Source organism: Neolamprologus multifasciatus, chromosome 23 (assembly GCF_963576455.1).
Source record: "Neolamprologus multifasciatus chromosome 23, fNeoMul1.2, whole genome shotgun sequence".
Classification (NCBI taxonomy): domain Eukaryota; kingdom Metazoa; phylum Chordata; class Actinopteri; order Cichliformes; family Cichlidae; genus Neolamprologus; species Neolamprologus multifasciatus.
The window spans coordinates 24,114,919-24,136,572 of record NC_140460.1 but is presented as its reverse complement, the minus strand read 5'-3'; the positions used below and the strand labels follow the sequence as shown (position 1 = coordinate 24,136,572).

Below are 21,654 nucleotides of genomic sequence, written 5' to 3'. Positions count from 1 at the left end.
GAGCCATATCAAGATGCAGCAAGAAGAAGAAGGCACTCCTTAATCCTGCTTTTACTCTCGCGGGCTCTGTTAGAAAGTCGATTACAATCCTGTTGGGGAATTCATCAAAATGAATCACCTGAAATTACAAAACCTAGGTGAAAAACAAGCAAGAACGCTGAAATAAGAAAGAATTATGGCTGCTGGTTAAAACATATTGAATAAGTTTATTGTTTTCATTGTCATTTTGTTGAATATTACAATTTTCAAAGCTTTTTAAACTTATAATTTTAACAAGTTTGATCAAACGAATACATGCATGGTACACAGAGGAGGATATTTTCAGTGTTTATGCATTTATGCGTTTTTCTAACTCTTAAGCATCTCAAGTGGCTCAGATAACTTTAAAACCGATCACATATTTTTGCAAATGAGCCTTAAAAGCTCTGGATAGAAACTTTAGCTCTTGATTAAATGATTTTAAAACAATCACTTGTGATGTGATTGATAGTACAAAGAAAAGAGAAGTAGGGGTAACTCTGAAGGACGAGTGTGTGAATAGTGCTGTGAAGGTCAGGCAGGATCGTGGAAATCGAAGATGTGATGTGGAGTGGGCACCTTGCTAACCAAGCTTTATTTTAATAATGTAGCACTGCACCTGTTTGTCCAAATATGGTCACTTATGATGACATTAAAAAAAGACAACAAAAAAAACAGGGCTTAAAACATAATTAAAGCTTAAAAATTGAGTTCAAAACAGCCACGTTTGATGTCACGGTGGCCACGTCCATCTTTTATATACAGGCTATGGCAAACACTTGCGTGTGTTTGAAAAACAGAGTGCCAGAGATGATGACGTTAGCCCCACTAAGTCGTCCTGTATTTTTTTTATTATGCATCTAATTTGCACATTTTCTAAATATTACAGACACCTCTTGCAGTTTTACGTCTGCTGTTTCTACTTAAACTCTGGATTTAATGACGCTTTTAATGATGTTTCCTTTAGTTTTTACAGTTTAGCGCCTCCTGTGGCTCGGATTATCCACCCATCCCTCCTCGCTCTCTCTCTCTCTCTCTCTCTCTCTCTCTCTGCGTCTCTGTCTCTCAGCCTTACACTTCCTCTCCATCCCTCCTCCAGCAGCAGCTTCTCCTCAGACATGGAGAGCTGGTAGAAGCGCAGCAGCGGCGGCGGCTCTCCCCTCCTCGCTCCGATGGATGTTGGATGTACCATGCGGTCACCGCGGCTCTGGGCATCTCTGTGCCTCCTCCTCCTCACCGCCTCTTGCCGGCTGTGCTCGGCCGGCCGACACGGTAAGAGAGTGGACGTGGATCTGATGCGATGTGATGGAGACAGATTCACTTCCCTCTTAATAAAGTGGATCTGTCCACCCTGCGACGCGCGGTGCGTAAATCACGATTTCCCCGAAGAGAAGCTCCCCGCTGTTAGTGACCGCAGCACTGAGCCGCCTCGCTGCACTTTGTGCTCACGTTTCACTTTCTTTGCAAAATATTTTAAAGAGTGTAAAACCTATTTTCTTCGGCGTTTACTCAAATTCACAGCGGGGTTTGTGAAAGTTGCTCGTTGTCTCTACTGGATGATGTCTCTACGGTTGAATATAATCTGGATTCAGTGAGTTTTGCTCGGCTTTGACACTCCTGCATAAAAAAAGTGCAGAAAGTGAATAGAAATAACACATGAAGTGCCTGTTCTTGTATTTCCGTTTGTCCGCCTCTGAGGTGATTACCTCGGTGCTAAATTGCGTGAGTGACGCAAAAGCTGTGACCAGGGGTCGGCTCGGATGTGTCTGAGCGCTCAGATGAATCATTTTGTTGATCACAAACAAACAGAGCCAAAACAGCAGCAGCAGAAGAGGCAGAGAGAGAGGGAGGGGCGAGGGCTGGGTTGGTTTGTTTTGGTTCACAGTTAATTTGCCTTCACAAGGAGCCAACATGATGATGATGTAGAAACTGACAGGGAGTTATTTTCATGCAGGGGCCCTTTGAGCAAGATCCACGAGAATCCAGAGGAGCTAAAAGCCGGATCAAAACACCCTTCATTGTCTTTATGTGGAAATTTGTTTTGGCTACGCCGAACATCTGACTTGTAAATGCAAAGTAGAGTGACTGCCACAGTGTGAAAAATAGCAACAGCAGGAGTTCACGCAGTCTGCTAACAGAGCAGTTTAAAAAGAGCCAAATGGACAAGACGTTTGCTGCCTGTTTTATTAAGCTGAGCATGAATCTAATAAAGCAGCAGTCAGAAACATTCATATCCAGACTGCAGCACCTGCAGGTGCTCGGGCTGTTTGCACTGTGGTCTATAAAGATGTGTTTCATGAAGAAAATGATGTCTTTAAAAGCATTTAGGACTTAAGATCAGACATTATGAAGTCAGTAATGTGCATAAACGTACAGGAAACCATCAAAGCGAGCCTGCAGATCCTATTTTTCTTTACCGCTTTCTGTTTAGCCAGAGTTTTACTGACTGAGCTTAAGGCAGGGATTATATTCAGCTCGTGGACATGGAAACAAACCTGTGTGGACATCACGAGTAAGTAGTCATTGCAGCAGCGATATGTGGCCTCAAAATTGTATAACAACATTTCAAGAAAATGTGTGATAATTACATATTTCCCATCCTTCTTTTCCAATGAGCTACTGAAGCAGATAAGATAAGATAAGATGAGATAGCCTTTATCAGTCCCAGAGTTCAGAAATTCCCATTGTTCCAGCAGCAGAGGGGACGAGGCAGGAATAAATAAATAAATAAATAGATGATACACTTCCTAATTTGAAATATAAATCTAATGAAACAAGGTGCCAGCAGCATTATACCCACAGGCACAGCCTAATTAAATATAAGTGCAAAAGTAGCCCAGGTAGCATTTTTCCTGTAAAGTTTCAGTAAAAGTATAAAATAACTATTAAATTAAATGTTGATGAAGTGTGTCGTGGATACCAGGGTTTGTATAGGTAAGTAAAACTAGAGGTGAAAACCATTTTGGTTGAAAAATGAATAAATGAAAAAAATGTGTTTATTGACTGTTTGGTTGAGTAACATGTTCATGACACAGCAGTGTCTATCTGGGAATTAGCAAAAAACCTAATGTTAGCTGGCGTGGTGCTAATGTGGTGAAAAACAGTGGAATAGCATTGGTATGTCGCCGTGTTTGGACACGAGCGTCTTCTATTAGTTACGGGAGGGTAACATCAACCAAGTGTTTATTTATTGTAGTTTGCATGGTAATATTTTATATTTGTGAGTGTGAGACAGCACCCATTATCTGCTGCTAATGGTATGTGCCATATTCATTAGTGATGGACGGGTGGAGGTTGACAGGTAGATTAGGGCTTCATCTGTGGTAATACAGGCGTGGGTGTTGTTTTTAGATTTACTGGTCAATCTGCGCTCCTACCATAACCAATGGTCACGAGCTCTGAGTGGTAACTATGGATACAAATGATTGTGGCTGAAATGAGCTCCCTCCATAGGCTCACCGGGTTTTCCCTTAAGAGGCAGGGTGAGGAGCTCAGGCTGCTACTTTGCTACTTGTGTCAGAATCAGTCAGTGTAGGTGGTTCTGGGATTTATTTATAATGCCTCTTGGGAGCCTCCTTTTGGAGGTTTTCCAGGCACAGCTCAGACCTCGATGAGGAGATTATATATCTCACCTTGTCTGGGAATACCCCAAGATCCCTTAGGAGGAAGTGAAAGGTGTTGCTGAAAAAGAAAAAAATGGAATAGCTGCTTAGCCTGCTGCCACCACGATCCAACTTTGAATAGGTCGGGATGGATGGATGATGCAAAGTTCCAATCTTGCTTCCTGTGCTTCTCATTTAAGAACCACTCAAAAACCTGCCAATTAAGCTGCTTTACCCTATGTGCAGTCACTGGAAATCGCCTTGCAACCTGCTTCCACTCCAGTGCCTGATTTTCGTGTTGTTTCTGACTTAATCATTGTCATATCTGTCGTCACTGATGTCGACAACTGGGAAGCTCAATAGGACCAGAGAAATGATGGACACCCCTAAAAGATAGACAGATGTCCATAAATTGGCTCCAAACAAAAATAACTCTATGAAATGTGCTCTTGTAGGAGCATTTTGAGGTTCCTGAGCTCAGGCCTCTTTGTGTCTGATCACAAATGAATAACAACCGAAAGCTTCATTCAAACATTTTCAAAACTAGTGCTGGAGTATTTGGGTCAGGTAGACGCTGAACCGTAAATAAAATCTGTACATAAAGCAGCTTTAAAAACAGCTCATTCTGACAGTTATGACTCATAACCAACCCCTCCGTCAGCTCCATCTGCTTGCTGTAATTACAACTGCTCGCCATTTGTTTGATGCACTAAACACGACGCAGTGTTTGAGCTCCGCGGGCAGAGAGCAGTACAGAATGTTAAACCTTTCTCATCTCACCGTCCGCAGGCTTATTTATCTTCTCATAATCCAGGAAAAGGACATCATGCAGTTTGACTCATGACACATAACCCTGCAGAGATCCTAAATGCTGTGTGATGTTCCTGAAGGGATCTGTTGAGTTGATGGATTTATGTTGTGGTTTTATAGATTTTTCTAAAAAGTTTGTAGACAACGATGAGTGGTGCTGTGCATGGATGCAATGAGCTATGATTTAAACGTAAATTTCAATATTGTTGTTAGTGACTCTTTCTTCAGTTAGAAAAGAAAACGGAATGTGTATGTTGTAGCATGCGTGTATTAACTGGCACCTTCTTAACTCAAGGGATGAACCAATGTTGTGTCTACACATAACAGACCATTTAAATTGTATCTTTAGACTCTTTGTTACTAGCAGCCTGTCACAAAAAAGTAATTTGTTCCCATTTCCTAGTTTGACATAAGATAGTATTTTTGCACCGACAATGTGATTCCCAAAGAGCTATAAGCTGAAAACCTGGCATATATCAGCATGGTGAGCAATGTGTCCTTAGAAAACATAACTGTTCACTGAAGCATCATCAGAAATGGTCTCAGTGGAAGGGCGACTGTCAGGAAGCTTTCTTATGGAAGGGAAACAGGAAGAAAAGGCTGAGGTATGAAAATTACACTAGAATTGGACTGAAAATCAGTGGAAACAAGTCTGATGGGGTGATGAATCCAAGTTTGAGATTTGACATTTTGATCCATCGTCTGGAAAGCATCTGATTGTCAACAGCTTCATCTTTCAGCCTGACAATGATCACACACTGCCAATACAGTAAAATCATCCCTGGATAGAAAAACACACAGTGGAACTCTATCAGTCATGGATTGGCCTCCCCAGAGCCTGGACTTCAACATTATTACAAAGGTACTCTGTATGAAAATAAACATGATGATAGATTTTTCACTCTACTTCCATTTTGTTAGTAATTTAAAAAAGTAAACAATGGCAGTTATTTTAGCTCTGTAGCTTCGTAACTGTAACAAAAAAGGTCTGTGAAGGTTCTCAGTCATCCAGGTCATCGTAGTCAAAGGAGCTTGCAAAGAAAAGCGTCTGGACTTCTTTAAGTTACTTGAAGACGTTTCACCTCTCATCCGAGAAGCTTCTTCAGTTCTAAGGTCAAATGATGGAGAGTCCCAGATATAAACCTAGTGGGAGTGTTCCCCCACAGAGGGACAAAAGGACCCCCTGATGATCCTCTAATCGCCTGAGCCAAGGTGTGGAACTGGGTGTGGGTCCCAATCAGCCAGAGTTTCGGGTGAGTTCATTGTGAAACCTGGCCCCACCTTATCATGCGAATTCCTGAGGTCAGATGGCCCAGGGTGTGAGTGGGCGTTAAGGCGTCTGGGAAGGGATCTCAAAACTGGATTATAGATGGCAGAGAGTTGGTGTCGTAAACCACCGCCTCTGTTCAAAGATGGTCGCTCACAGTGGACATAGATGGCTTCTTTCACTCCTCTTTCAAACCATCTGTCCTCTCTGTCCAAAATGTGAACATTGGCATCCTCGAAAGAGTGTCCTTTATCCTTAAGATGCAGATGGACAGCTGAGTCTTGTCCTGTGGAGGTGGCTCTTCTGTGTTGTGCCATGCGCTTGTGAAGTGTCTGTTTGGTCTCTCCAATGTAGAGGTCTGGGCATTCCTCGCTGCACTGTACGGCATACACCACATTGTTAAGTCTGTGTTTTGGCGTTTTGTCTTTCGGGTGAACCAGTTTTTGTCTGAGTGTGTTGCTGGGTCTGAAGTACACCGGGATGTCATGCTTGGAGAAAACCCTCCTGAGTTTCTCTGATACACCGGCTACATAGGGGATGACAATGTTGTTGCGTCTGTCCTTCTTATCCTCCCTCGCTGGTGTCTGATCTTCTTTTCTGTGCCTCTTTGCTGACTTTAAAAACGCCCATTTAGGATAGCCGCACGTTTTGAGTGCTTCCTTTACATGTGTGTGTTCCTTCTTTTTCCCTTCAGGCTTAGAGGGAACATGTTCTGCCCGGTGGTGTAGGGTCCTAATTACTCCAAGTTTGTGTTCCAGAGGGTGATGGGAGTCAAACAGGAGGTACTGGTCCGTGTGTGTGGGCTTCCGGTAAACTTCGATGTTGAGGTTGCCATTCTCTTCAATGTGCACAGCGCAGTCCAGGAAAGGCAAACAGTCATCCTTCGTGTCTTCCCTGGTGAACTTGATGTTTTTATCCACAGCGTTGATGTGCGCAGTGAAGGATTCCACTTCTTGTGTCTTGATTTTGACCCAGGTGTCGTCTACATATCTGTACCAGTGGCTGGGTACTCTTCCTTTGAAAGAGCCAAGAGCCTTCCTTTCCACTTCCTCCATGTAAAGGTTGGCTACAATAGGTGACACGGGGGAGCCCATGGCACAGCCATGTTTTTGTCTGTAGAAGCCTTCGTTGTATTTGAAATATGTAGTGGTGAGGCAGAGGTCTAACAGTGTGCAAATCTGATCGGGTGTGAAGTTGGTCCTGTCCTCCAAGGAGTTGTCTTCTTGTAGTCGTTTTCTGACAGTCTCCACGGCCTCCGTGGTGGGTATGCACGTGAAGAGAGAGACTACATCAAAGGACACCATGGTTTCATCTGGATCCAGGGTAAGTTTCTGGACCTTGTCAGTGAAGTCGGTGGAGTTCTTGATGTGGTGTGGGGTGTTCCCCACGAGAGGAGCAAGGATGGTAGCAAGGTGTTTTGCAATGTTATAAGTGGCTGAGTTTATGCTAATGACTATGGGTCTGAGTGGGACAGCTTCCTTGTGGATTTTTGGAAGTCCGTAAATGCAGGGTATGGCATCCCCTGGGTAAAGGCGGTGATAAGCAAGGCGGTCAATGATTTTGTCCTTTTCCAAGTCTTGAAGGCAAGTTATAACTTTCTTTTTGTAGCTGCTTGTGGGGTCTCGCTTTAAGGCTTTGTAGGTATTGTTGTCACTGTCCTTTGATGTAGTCTCTCTCTTCACGTGCATACCCACCACGGAGGCAGTGGAGACTATCAGAAAACGACTACAAGAAGACAGCTCCTTGGAGGACAGGACCAACTTCACACCCGATCAGATTTGCACACTGTTAGACCTCTGCCTCACCACTACATATTTCAAATACAACGAAGGCTTCTACAGACAAAAACATGGCTGTGCTATGGGCTCCCCCGTGTCACCTATTGTAGCCAACCTTTACATGGAGGAAGTGGAAAGGAAGGCTCTTGGCTCTTTCAAAGGAAGAGTACCCAGCCACTGGTACAGATATGTAGACGACACCTGGGTCAAAATCAAGACACAAGAAGTGGAATCCTTCACTGCGCACATCAACGCTGTGGATAAAAACATCAAGTTCACCAGGGAAGACACGAAGGATGACTGTTTGCCTTTCCTGGACTGCGCTGTGCACATTGAAGAGAATGGCAACCTCAACATCGAAGTTTACCGGAAGCCCACACACACGGACCAGTACCTCCTGTTTGACTCCCATCACCCTCTGGAACACAAACTTGGAGTAATTAGGACCCTACACCACCGGGCAGAACATGTTCCCTCTAAGCCTGAAGGAAAAAAGAAGGAACACACACATGTAAAGGAAGCACTCAAAACGTGCAGCTATCCTATATGGGCATTCTTAACCTCTTAAGCCCCAACGCCCCCTGATACGGGGGCAAAAGGCAAGAGATCAGTTAGGCTTGGGGCTTAAGAGGTTAAAGTCAGCAAAGAGGCACAGAAAAGAAGATCAGACACCAGCGAGGGAGGATAAGAAGGACAGACGCAACAACATTGTCATCCCCTATGTAGCCGGTGTATCAGAGAAACTCAGGAGGGTTTTCTCCAAGCATGACATCCCGGTGTACTTCAGACCCAGCAACACACTCAGACAAAAACTGGTTCACCCGAAAGACAAAACGCCAAAACACAGACTTAACAATGTGGTGTATGCCGTACAGTGCAGCGAGGAATGCCCAGACCTCTACATTGGCGAGACCAAACAGCCACTTCACAAGCGCATGGCACAACCAGCCACCTCCACAGGACAAGACTCAGCTGTCCATCTGCATCTTAAGGATAAAGGACACTCTTTCGAGGATGCCAATGTTCACATTTTGGACAGAGAGGACAGATGGTTTGAAAGAGGAGTGAAAGAAGCCATCTATGTCCACTGTGAGCGACCATCTTTGAACAGAGGCGGTGGTTTACGACACCAACTGTCTGCCATCTATAATCCAGTTTTGAGTTCCCTTCCCAGACGCCTTAACGCCCACTCACATCCTGACCTCAGGAATTCGCATGATAAGGTGGGGCCAGGTTTCACAATGAGCTCCCCCGAAACTCTGGCTGATTGGGACCCACACCCAGTTCCACACCTTGGCTCAGGCGATTAGAGGATCATCAGGGGGTCCTTTTGTCCCTCTGTGGGGGGACACTCCCACTAGGTTTATATCTGGGACTCTCCACCATTTGACTTTAGAACTGAAGAAGCTTCTCGGATGAGAGGTGAAACGTCTTCAAGTAACTTAAAGAAGTCCAGATGCTTTTCTTTGCAAGCTCCTTTGACTGTAACAAAAAAGGGTATTCTTGTAATGAAAATGTACCAGATAATCATAAATATACTCCTGCAGAGTCACATGTGGTAAAGGTTTTAATTATTTACACCTAATTATAAAGCTTCGGTGTCCCCCCAGAACAGCTGTAGGAGGTAGCTTGGGAGTTGCATCTCTGTTTACACAGTTAGCCCCATGATTCAGATCTGAATAAGCAGCAGAGGATGGATGGATGGATGGTATTAAATGTACTTCTATATGCATTTGACAGACAAGAGGTTCAAACAGTTAGAAGAAAACTGTGCATTGCACAAACAAGAGCAGAAATAAAATAGCAAAGACACTGAATGTTTTCAGAGATACTGCTGGAATTATAGTTTGCAGACTTAAAGTCAGAGTTACTGTGGCTGCACCACCCAAATTAGGTAGAGAGAGGAAGTTATCACTGGCAGATCACCAAAACCTCCATGTTACTACAAAAAAACTTTCAATTGGACTCTGTGGCAGCAGGTTTCAGTTCATACAGTAAGGTGCTCACTACATGCTGAAGATCTCTATGTCTTCCTGTTAAAAGGTAGTTTTTTCTTCCCAGTCTCGTCAAGTGCTTGCTCATAGAAGGTCATCTGATTGTTGGGGTTTTCACTCTAATATTATAGGGTCTTTAACTTACAATATAAAGTGTGTTGAGGTGACTACTGTTGTGATTTGGTGCTACATGAATAAAACTGAATTGAACTGAACCATCTGGATAAGCCAGTGAAGTGTTGCAATAGCTTTGTGTGTCTCTGCAGTATATCGGAAAGAGGAAGAATGAAGAGCTTTCCCTCTGCAGTGAAGCATGGTGCTGGCTCAGTGCCACTTTGCTCCTGTCATGTAGCACCCAACATGAGTTTCTGGAAGAAAACATCACACCATCAGAGCTCAAGCTCGAGTGTCGATTTACCCCAAGCTTACCTCGAAATCCATCAAGAACTGGTTGCAGATGAAGCCCTGGAATATTTCAGTGTCTACTGTGGAGGCATGACTTACATCTTGCATAGAAAATCTCTGGTTTGGATTTGAAGAAGGATGTGACAGAACTGGAAGCCTTTTCCAATGAGGAATGGTCTGAAATTCCCAGGGAACACTGCCAATAGATGTTCTGGCAACCCAGCATGTTTGGAGCAGGTTGAAGCTCAGCAAAGGATTAATAACACTTGTCAAGTTGGTTGAAGCAGTTTTGTGGCTGCAGTATTCAGTAAAAGTATCATGTTCAATTTGGGAAAAAACACCCTTTTAATATTGGTTTAATAAAGACATTTAAACCACTCTTAGGTAATTGGATTCATACAAACAGCTCAATTATTGTAATTTATACCAATAAAGCTAATATGCAGTAGGGGTTGAATAATTTTGCTTCCAACTATATGAGCCAGATTTTGTTTCACACACCCTGCTTGTAAGAAGGAGGCATTTTTCTGCTTGTTTTCACTGGATTTTATTCAAACTGTCAGTAAATCTTTCCTTTAAAATGCGGCGCCACGAGCTCCAGTCAGAGTGATCAGTGCGAGCCGGTGTAAAAGTTCACAGGTCGACGGAGCCGAGAAGGGTCTCAACCTGGCTTCCACTGCTGCCGGTCAGCAGCAGCCCTCAGGTTTGCTCTGCTTCATCCAGGCTGACTCATTCCACCTTAAATATCCCACCCCGTCAGCCTGCAGAGCAGAGGACGAGTTCACACTCACACCGCAGCGGCCACAAATGCCAGAAGCTCCATTATGAAAACGACACTGAATTCATCCAGTCTGACAGCCGGCTAATGGACGATAAAAGCAAAGTATGGACACTCTGATGATGATGATGGTGATGACAGGCTGGAGTTCAGTAGAGCCACAGCCTTTCATATGATGTTTTAGTAAAGCCGCATTTTTGTGTTGATTTTTCTAATTACTGCTGCTTTGAAATTAGTATTATTACTGCGATGCCCTCCACGATGAGCCATGTTCTCACCTTACACCTCCAGGGTTGGTTAAATTTATAGTATGCTTATAGTATTTATAGCATAATTTAGTAAAAGTCTTTAAGCTGAAGCTTAGATTTAAGTCAAATTTAATTGAGTAAAATTTGAAGATCAATTCTGAATGTCATGGCTGTGTAAAGGCAGGCAGGAAAAGTGGATCCAAGAGCAGGACTCACGGAGGCACAGGTGAACTCAAAACCCTCGGCTTTATTGTGGGATTGCAGACTGAACAAAGAACTAATTAGCCTGGATCGCAAATAAACTAGCAGGCAGGCAAACAGAACACACAGGGTGGTATGAGGATGAACAGACAGGGAACAAAGGAAACACAGGGCTTATATACACACGGCAGTAATCAAGGGAATGGAAAACAGGAGGGAGACACAGCTGGGAGAGATTAGGGCTAACGAGACAGGGGAGCGAAGCCGGACACATTAACATAAGACACAATCTTTCAAAATAAAACAGGAAACAATAAACCACTAAACAAAGATGCAGACTGAGAGGCAGAATATAACACATGGAACTCAAACAAAACATGGGACCACAATTCCTTAAACACTGATAAACAGAAACATGAAACTCTAATAATAATCATCATCATTATCATCACCACCATCACCAATACAAGCGCTACAAGAGAATAAGAAAACAAACCAAAACCCCCGATGGTCAAGAAAAACAAACCCAACACACAGTTCAGGGGGCTGACCCGGAGGCCGACAGCACAGGAAGCCAAAACAGTTCAGTTCCGGAGGCCGATCGTGCGAAAGGCAGCAGTGGCAACGGGCAAACAGTTCTGGGGGCCGACCGTGTGGACGGCAACGGCGGTGACGGGCAAACAATTCTGGGGGCCGACCGTGCGGACGGCAATGGCGGCGACGGGTAAACAGTTCAGGGGGCCGACCGTGCGGACGGCAACGGCGGCGACGCAGACGAAGCCAGTCCGGAGCGGTGATGATGTCCGGCTGTTGGCCCAGAAAGTGGCCAGCAATGCTGAGGTACTGGACGTACCTTGGTCGGCGGTGCAACAACTGCAGGGCCAGGCGAAGCTGAAGAAGCTAAAGTGGAGGCTGGACCAGGTGAAGCGGATGAAGCTGATGCGGAGGCTGGACCAGGCGAAGCGGATGAAGCTGCTGCTGCAGGCGGCGTGGATGAAGCTGCTGCTGCAGGCGGCGTGGATGAAGCTGCTGCTGCAGGCGAAGTGGATGATGAGGCTGCTGCAAGCGAAGTGGATGATGAGGCTGCTGCTGGCGTGGGTGACGCTGCAGGTGCGCGGACCTCTGGCAGGGACAAAACAGAACCAGCAGGTGCACGGACCTCTGGCAAAGTTGACGCTGACTGGAGCTGAGCAGCACAGAGGTTTGGCTCAGGCATCAACAGCAGGGTGCAGTCCTCTGCTGGCTGAAACACCGTAATAACATGGGAATAATTGGTGATATTAAAATCCTGTTTGTGGCACATTAGTATATGTGAGGGGGCAAACTCCTCAAGATGGGTGGTGACCATGGTGGCCATTTAGAAGTCGGCCATCTTGGATACAACTTTTGTTTTTTCAATAGGAAGAGGGCCATGTGACACATCAAACCTATTGGTAATGTCACAAGAAAAACAATGATGTGCTTGGTTTCAACGTAACTTCTTTCATGAGTTATTTACAAGTTTCTCTTTGTTCACAGCCATTAACATGTCGAAGAGATTAACACGTGAGGAGCGGATCGAAATTGTGTTGATATCTGTTGAACGTAGTAACCGGGTCATTGCAGCAGATTTCAATGCAAGACACCCTACGAGACCACCCATCTCCCATGCTACAGTTAGCAAACTGCTTGCTAAGTTTCGTGAAACTGGTTCAGTGTTGGATTTGCCAAAATGTGGACGCAAGAAAACTGTCACTAATGAAGAAACATCAGTGGCTGTCTTAGCTTCATTCAACAAGAGCCCACAGCGTAGCACTCGCCACATGTCACTGGAGAGTGGCATTAGTTGAACATCCCTTCGGCGGATATTAGCCACTCACAAATGGCACCCTTACAAACTCCAGCTACTGCAGCATCTCAGCGAGGATGACCCAGATCGGCGCACAGAATTTGCAGAATGGGCAAAACAAAAATTGGAACAGGACCCTCAGTTCACGCAGAAGATTTTGTTCAGTGATGAGGCAAACTTTTATGTGAATGGTGAAGTTAACAAAGAAAACCACCGCTATTGGTCTGACACTAACCCACATTGGATGGATCCCTCCAAGACTGTTGGAACAACAAAAGTGATGGTTTGGTGTGGTATATGGGGTACAACGATAGTGGCTCCATTCTTCATCAATGGAAACCTCAAGGCCACTGGATATTTGAAATTGCTACATGATGATGTGTTTTCCTCTTTATGCACTGAAGCTGGCACGTTCCCTGAGTTTTTCCAGCAAGATGGTGCACCACCACATTATGGGTGCCAGGTCCGAGCATTCCTAGATGAACAGTTTCCTTGAAAGTGGATTGGTCGTCGTGGGCCAGTTGAATGGCCCCCAAGGTCTCCCGATCTGACCCCCTTAGACTTTTATCTTTGGGGTCATCTGAAGGCAATTGTCTATGGTGTGAAGATACGAGATGTGCAGCACCTGAAACTATGGATACTGGATGCCTGTGCTGGCATTTCTCCTGCGGTGTTGCTATCAGTGTGTGAAGAGTGGGAGAAGAGGGTTGCATTGACAATCCAACACAATGGGCAGCACATTGAACACATTTTATAAGTGGTCAGAAACTTGTAAATAATTCATGAAAGAATAAAGCTACGCTGAAACCAAGCACATCATTGTTTTTCTTGTGACATTACCAATAAGTTTGATGTGTCACATGGCCCTCTTCCTATTAAAAAAACAAAAGTTGTATCTAAGATGGCCGACTTCTAAATGGCCACCATGGTCATCACCCATCTTGAGGAGTTTGCCCCCTCACATATACTAATGTGCCACAAACAGGACTTTAATATCACCAACCATTCCCATGTTATTATGGTGTATCCATATAAATGGCCCACCCTGTAGTAGGTTGCTAAGCATTGTCTTGGTGAGATATGTAAGGCCTTCTCTAAAAAGGACATTGACTGGATGGGAACATATGTTTATACCTTTCAGCATTGATGGTGCCTTTCCAGATGTGCAAACTGCTCCAAAATTTCCTGCTTTTGTTTTTGTTTTGTTTGTTTTGGGTTTTTTGCAGATTGGTGAACCTCTTTACTTCTGAGAAACTCTGCCTCTCTAAGATGCTCTTTTTATACCCAATCATATTACTGACAACTTTCCAATTAATATCCTTGGGCAAGTTGTATCCAAGTTGCTCTCCGATGCATCCATTGGTGTGTAAATGTTGGATGAGAAGCATTTGCGCATAGAAAAAAGTGCTTGTATGAATGGGCTAATGAGGCAAGTGAGTGCTTTGAGTGCTCAGTGGAGTAAAAAGGCACTATATAAGAACCAGTTTATAGAAAATCATCTGTTAGAGTTAATCTTCCTCACAGGTGATGATTATAATCACCTTTATAAACTTTAGGTGTAGTTCAGTGTCAGTCAGTCAGAAAGGAAGAAATAGGCCTCAGAGCTCAGAGGGGTAAATTCTTTGTCAGATGTCTTGTTCACAGGTGTGAATGCTTTGTTTTATTTTGCTTGAATCGATAAAAAGATCATTTTATGTCCAACAGAGATTAACATCACCTTTCTAACATTTTGGACCTTTTTTCTCAAACGAAGATGAGACATTGAGAAAAAACATTCAGCCGGCAGTTAATCAGCATTGAATGGTTTGCTGAGATGCCCATCTACAGTGCAGTTTTCTGCCATCATACTGCGACACTGTGATACTGTTTTTCCCAACCATCATTATTTGAACTGGGTTGTTTTGATGTTGTTTTCTATGGTTGTTTGTTTTCTTGAGTTGCTTCCAGATGTGAGAGCAAATGATTTCTTGTGGAATAGATCAAAACTCACATGAATGCATTTCGTCCTCACCCACCAGGGAAACTACAGATAGCTGTGTGGTTTCTAGTGTGTTCTTTGGAAATTAGCTGATCAGAAAGGGGCTTTGGTTCTGATGGCTGCGCTCCTGTACAGATGCCAAGATGGAGCCGGAGCTGTATGTGGCCTCGGGGGAGAGATACTATGTGATGTAGGGTAGAAAGCCAGATGGCGACTTTACACAGCATGTACTCTGTTTAATTAATGTGAGCTAAGGGGAGAAGTTTGCCAGAGAAACAAGGAGTTTCCCTGGAGAAATGTGCTACTGTGAGTGTGACAGGCTTTTCTGCTGAAACTGAATCATGCAGGAGAGCGTATGGCAGAGTCTGTTTCTATGACTCCGTGGGTTAAAACGCTTTCCAGGGGCACAGCTTCTAAATCAGTTCAGCTGCAGAAAATCTCCTTAAAATCTATGAGTGCTTTCTGTCTGTAAATGAGACACGGAGCTTCTTTTTCTTAAATCTGTAAAAAAAAGCAGCTTTTGCAGGCCTTAGCTGAGTTACAGCTGGGGCAGGGATCAAATTTAAAAAAAATGCTTTATTACCAACATATTTGGGTGATGTGAGAGGAAAATTGGAAAGCCTCCACATTTCCTGGGTTCTAGCTAATCCATAAAATCTCACCTGTCAGGCAGGTTCGGGTGCACCCCTTTGAACACCTCTTTGTGCGTGTCTTCCTTTTACTGTATTTACTTCCTTCACATCAGCTTTCAAGATCATTTACAGATATTTCTTATCACTGTTGTGCTGATGATATTCTGTTTTATATCTAGGGATGGGTACCGGTGTCCGGTGCCACGATGGCACCGGTTCTGACATAAACGGTAGTAACCAGACCGAAAAGCAGCGCACATTTCGGTGCTTTATTTCGGTGCTTTTTTTTCCTGAGCTGTGATACACTTTAGATTCTAGCCAATCATTTTACGTTTCCGAGGATAGTAGGCGGGTCCAGGTACGTACGTTCTTTTAGAGCAGAGCTACAGATTAAAAATGCCCAAGGCGAAGCGGTCAAAGTCTGGCTGTACTTCACAGCAAAATATGTAAACTCAGCAGCCTGCAACAAGTGCTTTAAGCTGATACTGTGACACTCAAAGGAGGTAACACCTCAAATCCGATGAAACACCTGGCGACGCATAGCGTTTTTTTTTAAAGCCGAGAAATGCGCCGTATTTGATAGCTCGCTGCGAGACCTCACACCGAGCACATCTACTGCGGGTGTGGTGCCTGTTATCGGACCCGGAGCCCTGCGTGAGTAGCTTCATGTTGTTCGTGTGTAATTTACGTTGAGTAAGCTAACCACATTATTAAATTAATGCATGTAAGGTGAACTAGCAAACAGCATCATAGTTATATGCGGCTGTCTTCTTGTTTGATGGCAGATACTCCCTTCACCCTGGCCAAAAAGGCTAAAATGACCAAAGAACAAGTGGAAAACAGCTAAACATGAGAGGTTTTTGGATAAAGTTTGTGTTTTTTCCATTGTTTAAGCACTGCTTCCAGCCAAGAGTGATACCATATATGCCCCATAGCTGCAGAAAAGGCTAACATTGTTATCTTTTTACAAAAAAACAGCTAAACATGAGAGGCTTTTGGACCAATTTTGTGTTCTCCATTCTTTAAGCACCGGTTTGAGCACCGTTTAAGCACCGGCACCGTTTCAAAAGTACCGGTTTGGCACCGGTATCGGATAAAACCTAAACGATACCCATCCCTATTTATATCACTTTTTAAACCTCAGTGTGTTAATCAAGTTTTAATTGTACTGAATTGTTTGAATTTTATAAAATCTTGGATGTATAATATATAGAATAAAATAGAGATCTTTATTGCAAGCCTGGTCCACCCAAGTCCTTAGAAGTCTGAGTTCACCCTCCTTTTATTTTAACCCATCCACCAGGGATACATTTCGACATCCTATTATATCCAAATCTGAGATGGAGATTGTTTTTCATGCTCGTCCTTGACCACTGGAACTCACCAAACCTCCTCGCAGTGTCACTAGCTTTGGTTCCTCATCAGATCAAATGTTCCCGTGTCACATCTCTGCTGATCTCACTGCGCTGGCTCCCCATCAAATTTAGAATTAAACTCAAATTTCTGGTGTTATGTGCCTGGCGAAATATATATTAGTAAACTTTTGCAACGATATGTCACCAGCATCTTCTGATCAGCGGTTATTTTCCATTCCCAGATCTTACCTAAAAGCTGAAGAAGGTGACAGAGCCTTTGTATTTTGTGGCCCCCACTCTCTCAAACCCTCTGCCCTCCAGTCTACGATCTGTGAGCTCTGTGAACTCAAAAAGCAGCTGAAGTCCCATCTTTTTAAAATAGTGTTTGGGTAAAATTTCATTCCACATTTATTTTTGTTGTTGTTGCTGTTAATTTTCTTTTGATCCAAAACACCTTGGGATATCTTAAAGGGTGCTATTAAATAAATTTACTTACTTACTTCCTGCTTTTTGGGCATCATTTATAGAATTCCAGTGACCTACTAATCCAGGTCTTGTATTTCCTCAGTTTGTCATGGAATAAAGAGGGAACAGGCCTTACTTGGCCATGAAGCTTTTTACAAGTTGCTATGTCACTAGTTGCTATGCTTGCCATCAAAGATTGTTCATCCACCTGTTTTCCAAATAAGTGTCCTGCAGTTTTTCCACACTTGACTCTAGTTTAGCCTTCTGTTATATCACCTTATTCATCTGTCTGTTTTGTGCAGTGCTTTCGATTTGGTTTGCATTTGTAATTAAGCTGCTGAGGTTTTGGTGTCCCGCATTTGGCTCCACCCTTCTGATTCCAGGCAGGAGATGCTGCTGAACGGGCCATGGGTGGGGCTCAACTCTCACTGCTTAACCTACAAGGAGCACAAGTTTTTTAAGCCATATGAAGCAGCAGTAGTACAAATAAAAAAGGAGATGAAAAATAAAAGTCAGAATCGATCAATCTTTTTTCCCTGTTTGGTTTATTGTGCCACCGATGAAGTCCACAGAGATGATGCGTCAGTGAAAGGGAGAGAACAATGGCTGAGCCTCAGAGCGAGCTAGAAAGTGATCGCGATGAAACAGAGAACTAAGAAATGTCTGCTTCGAATAAAAAAAAGAAACAGATTGGCCGTGAGCGAGCAGAATAAAATAGATGGAGGCGAGATATTACCTAGTACCTGTTTCTATAAACAGAAACACAAGTAAGACATTTTTCTAAAGTCACCTGTGTAAAAACAGCGATCACTGTATCAGAAGAGTCAGCTGAATACTATTCATTGCAGGAAAAACACAAATAGTGCTGTGGCTCTACCCATCAGGATTTGTGCTGTCTGTAGTGTTAGCTGTCTTTTGTTTATTACCTGTTTTACTATAAATGGCTGTTTTCTTGCTTGTTTTCTATTAGGTTTACCTCTGGGGCTACCCACCATCACCTGAGAGGAATTACTTTCATTTTGTCTCATTTCCCTCCTGTTTTTCAGTCTATGCTGTATAGACCATCCTGCCTTCCTTTTTTCTCTTATCAAGATAATTGTTGAAGCTCCTCTTGTTTATTTGGATTTATCATTTTTATCTTATTTATTCCAGTATTTCTATTTATGCTTTCCTTTTGGCCTTTAATGTCAGCCCAATAAAAGGCTTGTTTTTTGTTGAAGTTTGTCTTCATTTCTGCCTTCTCCACACCTAATGTTTTAGGCACACATGACATAACCTTTGTGGATATTTTCATGGATATTTCACCTCACTTTAGTTTTATTTAAACAGTACCAGCTCACAGCAAGAGTCATCTCAAAATGCTTTGTACTTTGGAGTAAAGAACCTACACAGACAAAACCCCAACAATCAGACGATCCCATACGAGCAACAGTTGGCGACAGTGGGGAGAAAGAACTCTTATATACTGTATTCCCATGTATGTTTGCACATTTTTCAATAAAATGCAGTACCTATTTCCTGTTTTCCTAACAAATAAATGAGGGGTGGCTCAAGACTTTTCCAGAGCACAGTAAGACACAAGAAAATCTACTGTAAAAACACGTTTTAAGATTGTATGTAGTATTAACTAAGGCAATGGTGATTATGATTTTTGCCGTAACCAAGAGGTTTTAGTGCCGTGTTTCTTCCTACCGCAGCTTTAAGTGGATGGAGGCTTTTGCAGTGTTGAGTGTCTCTAACCTTCACTGTAATTATTAACTTGTTGGCTACTTAGCATCTAGAGCGTTACCAGCAATTCACCAGCAAAGTCAATCCAGACTTTGTAGTACTACAAATTTTCAGTTTGGTAGGATTATTTTATGGTTAACTCATTGTCTGTGTATTCAGCTAATGATAATAGAGCATGTCTTTTTTTAAAAAAAAGAATAGTATTACCTGTGTATTTGAAACAAAACCTCAACAAGCAAAAATAATGTTGTGTAATAAGCATCAACAAATCATTTGTAAAAAAATAAAAAGGATTTTCTGATGCACGAAAGCTAAAAAAACATCCCCTCTTTTAAAAAGTTTGACTTACTTTGAAAGTTCATTTATTTATCTTTAATACTTCCATATCAATGATGGCAATCAGCCACCCATTCTGGATGATTAATTCATAGTTTAATTTATTCTCTTGTTCTGGTTTCTCCTCTGTGTGGATTTCTTATTCTTATCTCATTTTAAGCTGATTTGATCTTTTGTTGTTGTTGTTGTTTTTACTAAACTTAATTCTGATCTGCTTCGAGAGCCTCACATGAAACTGAACAAACTGGTCAGGGTGGAGATTTTTCACAGTGCACCCATCACTCTGCTCGTTACAGACTTAATTACACTGAAATTCCTTCTAATTAGCCAGCAACGTCGCATTTCAGAGGCGCTGATTGAGTAACTGAAATCTTCATGAAACAGTCAAAAGGAAGTTATGGATGGATGAATGGGTGTGTGGATGGGTGTGTGGGTGGTGGAGAAAGGACAAAGCAGAGATTAGTCATCAGTGTGGAGTTTGGTCATAGGGGTGACGAACAGATAGATGGACGGATGGAGATCTCTCCCCTCTATGTTTATCCCTGTGTCAGATTTCTGCTTTAATGGAGATTCCCTCTGTGATATCTGCAGCAGAGGCGGCTTGTTTGTGTCGTCATGTAGTCAATACTCAGGCGGACTTTTTATAGATTAAAGGTGAAGCAGAAGAAAAGCCGTGGGATTTAAGAAAATAGCAAAATAACACTGATATTTACCTAAAGGGTCCTTTTGCACAGTTTCATTGTCGCTTTCCTGCTGTGTGATACTGACATCCTCCTTATAGATGGTATTTTTTGTGTTTCCTCCGGCATTGGCCTCAAGTCGTAGCAAAAACAGAAATACCACAGTGGGCAGTCGTCTTCTCTGATAGATGCAAAAACAACCCCACCAGGAAGCAACAGAAGCTTGAAGCACAAAAAAAGAAAATAAGTAGTTCAACAACACCAGAAAAGATTGATGTTATTTGATGCTGTTATCTGTGGAAATATATATGGTGTGGGCTCACAAAGTGGCTTGCAGATGTGCATATGTATGTGCAGCTTTGGTTGTTTGCCATTTATTGGAACGATGCATTAAAGCAGCAGTAGCCGGTGTGACTGGGCCTCCTACTGCATGCATGTCTAAGGAGGCTGAGATCTGCACACATCATAACTCGCAAAGATTTTTATTGATTTCAAAACTTATTTGCTATTTTTTTATATTAATCACAGTTTACAATATAAACATAGCACTGTAAAAAATTAACCTCAAAACTTGCAACTGAGACTTTTATCTCAGCAGTAAAATGTTTGATGAAGCCATAGATCAAGGGAGAAGTTTGCCCATTTTCTTACAGGCGTTTTCTTTAATCACACCAGATGAGTCGCCCCCTGCTGGACATTAGGAAGAATGTAGCTTTAAGGCTGTGACTTAAGCCATTTGTATTTACAACTCAATGCAGTCTACTGCTGCTGACAAAATAGGAGTTAAAAATGAAGGTTAAATGTTTAATTTTTGAGCACTGAACAAGAAAACAAAAAGCCTATATGAAAGAAGCCATTGGAGAAGCTTTGCTGCTAATCCACCCGACCTCTAATGACAATTAGGTAACAAACTTTTTGGGCTGATGGAAAATAACTCTGCTATTCTTATCTGAACCGACCCACGTGCCATACCCTGTTCTAAGGCTTTGTGTTTATCAGTGGGATTTTTAATGGTGTTTCTGATATTGGAAGTTTCATTTTGTCACTCGAGAGCTGAGAAAGCTATTAAAGTCTGAATTTTTGTTTGTCCTGACAGCTCAGACGGTGGAGGCTAAGTTGGTGGGCACGCAGGCAGTACGCTGCATGACAATGTGCATTTTCTCAAGTTATAAATGGGTACTATATAGAGGATTATATAAATCCTTAATGAATATCCAACTCAAACACATAAATAAACAGAGCAGAGCGAGTAGCTTCACGTCTGCAGCTGTTTACTGCCTCGCAACAGATTAAGCCCAGGAAAAGGTCAACTGTAACGTACACACATGCACTCAGATCCATCCGGACTCTTAGCAACACAATATTGATGTCCAACACAATGTAGCTCTCTGTCCCTGGGGGTTTCCCTGCCTCATTTCTGGCTCTGTTTGAGTCCTGCAATTAAAAAGAAAAAAAGAGTTTTACAGAAATGCAAATGAGTTCATGTTTGTCTTTTTGCTTGTAGTGTGACAAACTGAAACTGATAACCCTATTTAAGGGTTCTTAAAGTCT

General features: G+C 42.8%; 2 protein-coding genes across 5 annotated transcripts in view; both read left to right on the top strand.

Moving 5' to 3' along the window:
- The first annotated feature begins 256 nt into the window (after window positions 1–256).
- Window positions 257–21,654, top strand: part of ptprnb (protein tyrosine phosphatase receptor type Nb) — a 52,318-nt gene continuing 30,920 nt past the window's right edge. The window contains exon 1 of one of the 4 annotated variants that reach the window (XM_085152205.1): window positions 257–1,290. In XM_085152205.1, coding sequence (XP_085008331.1) covers window positions 1,191–1,290 — 100 coding nt within the window. In that variant the 5' untranslated portion in view covers window positions 257–1,190. The remainder of the gene's footprint in view (window positions 1,291–21,654) is intronic. The other 3 variants (XM_085152206.1, XM_085152204.1, XM_085152207.1) reach the window with 3 other exon arrangements.
- LOC146491634 (uncharacterized) lies at window positions 1,297–20,893 on the top strand. The gene is made up of 2 exons (XM_085152241.1): window positions 1,297–5,416; window positions 8,972–20,893. Exon 2 carries the CDS (start codon window positions 11,609–11,611, stop codon window positions 12,356–12,358), a length of 750 nt encoding a protein of 249 aa, XP_085008367.1. The 5' UTR covers window positions 1,297–5,416; window positions 8,972–11,608; the 3' UTR covers window positions 12,359–20,893.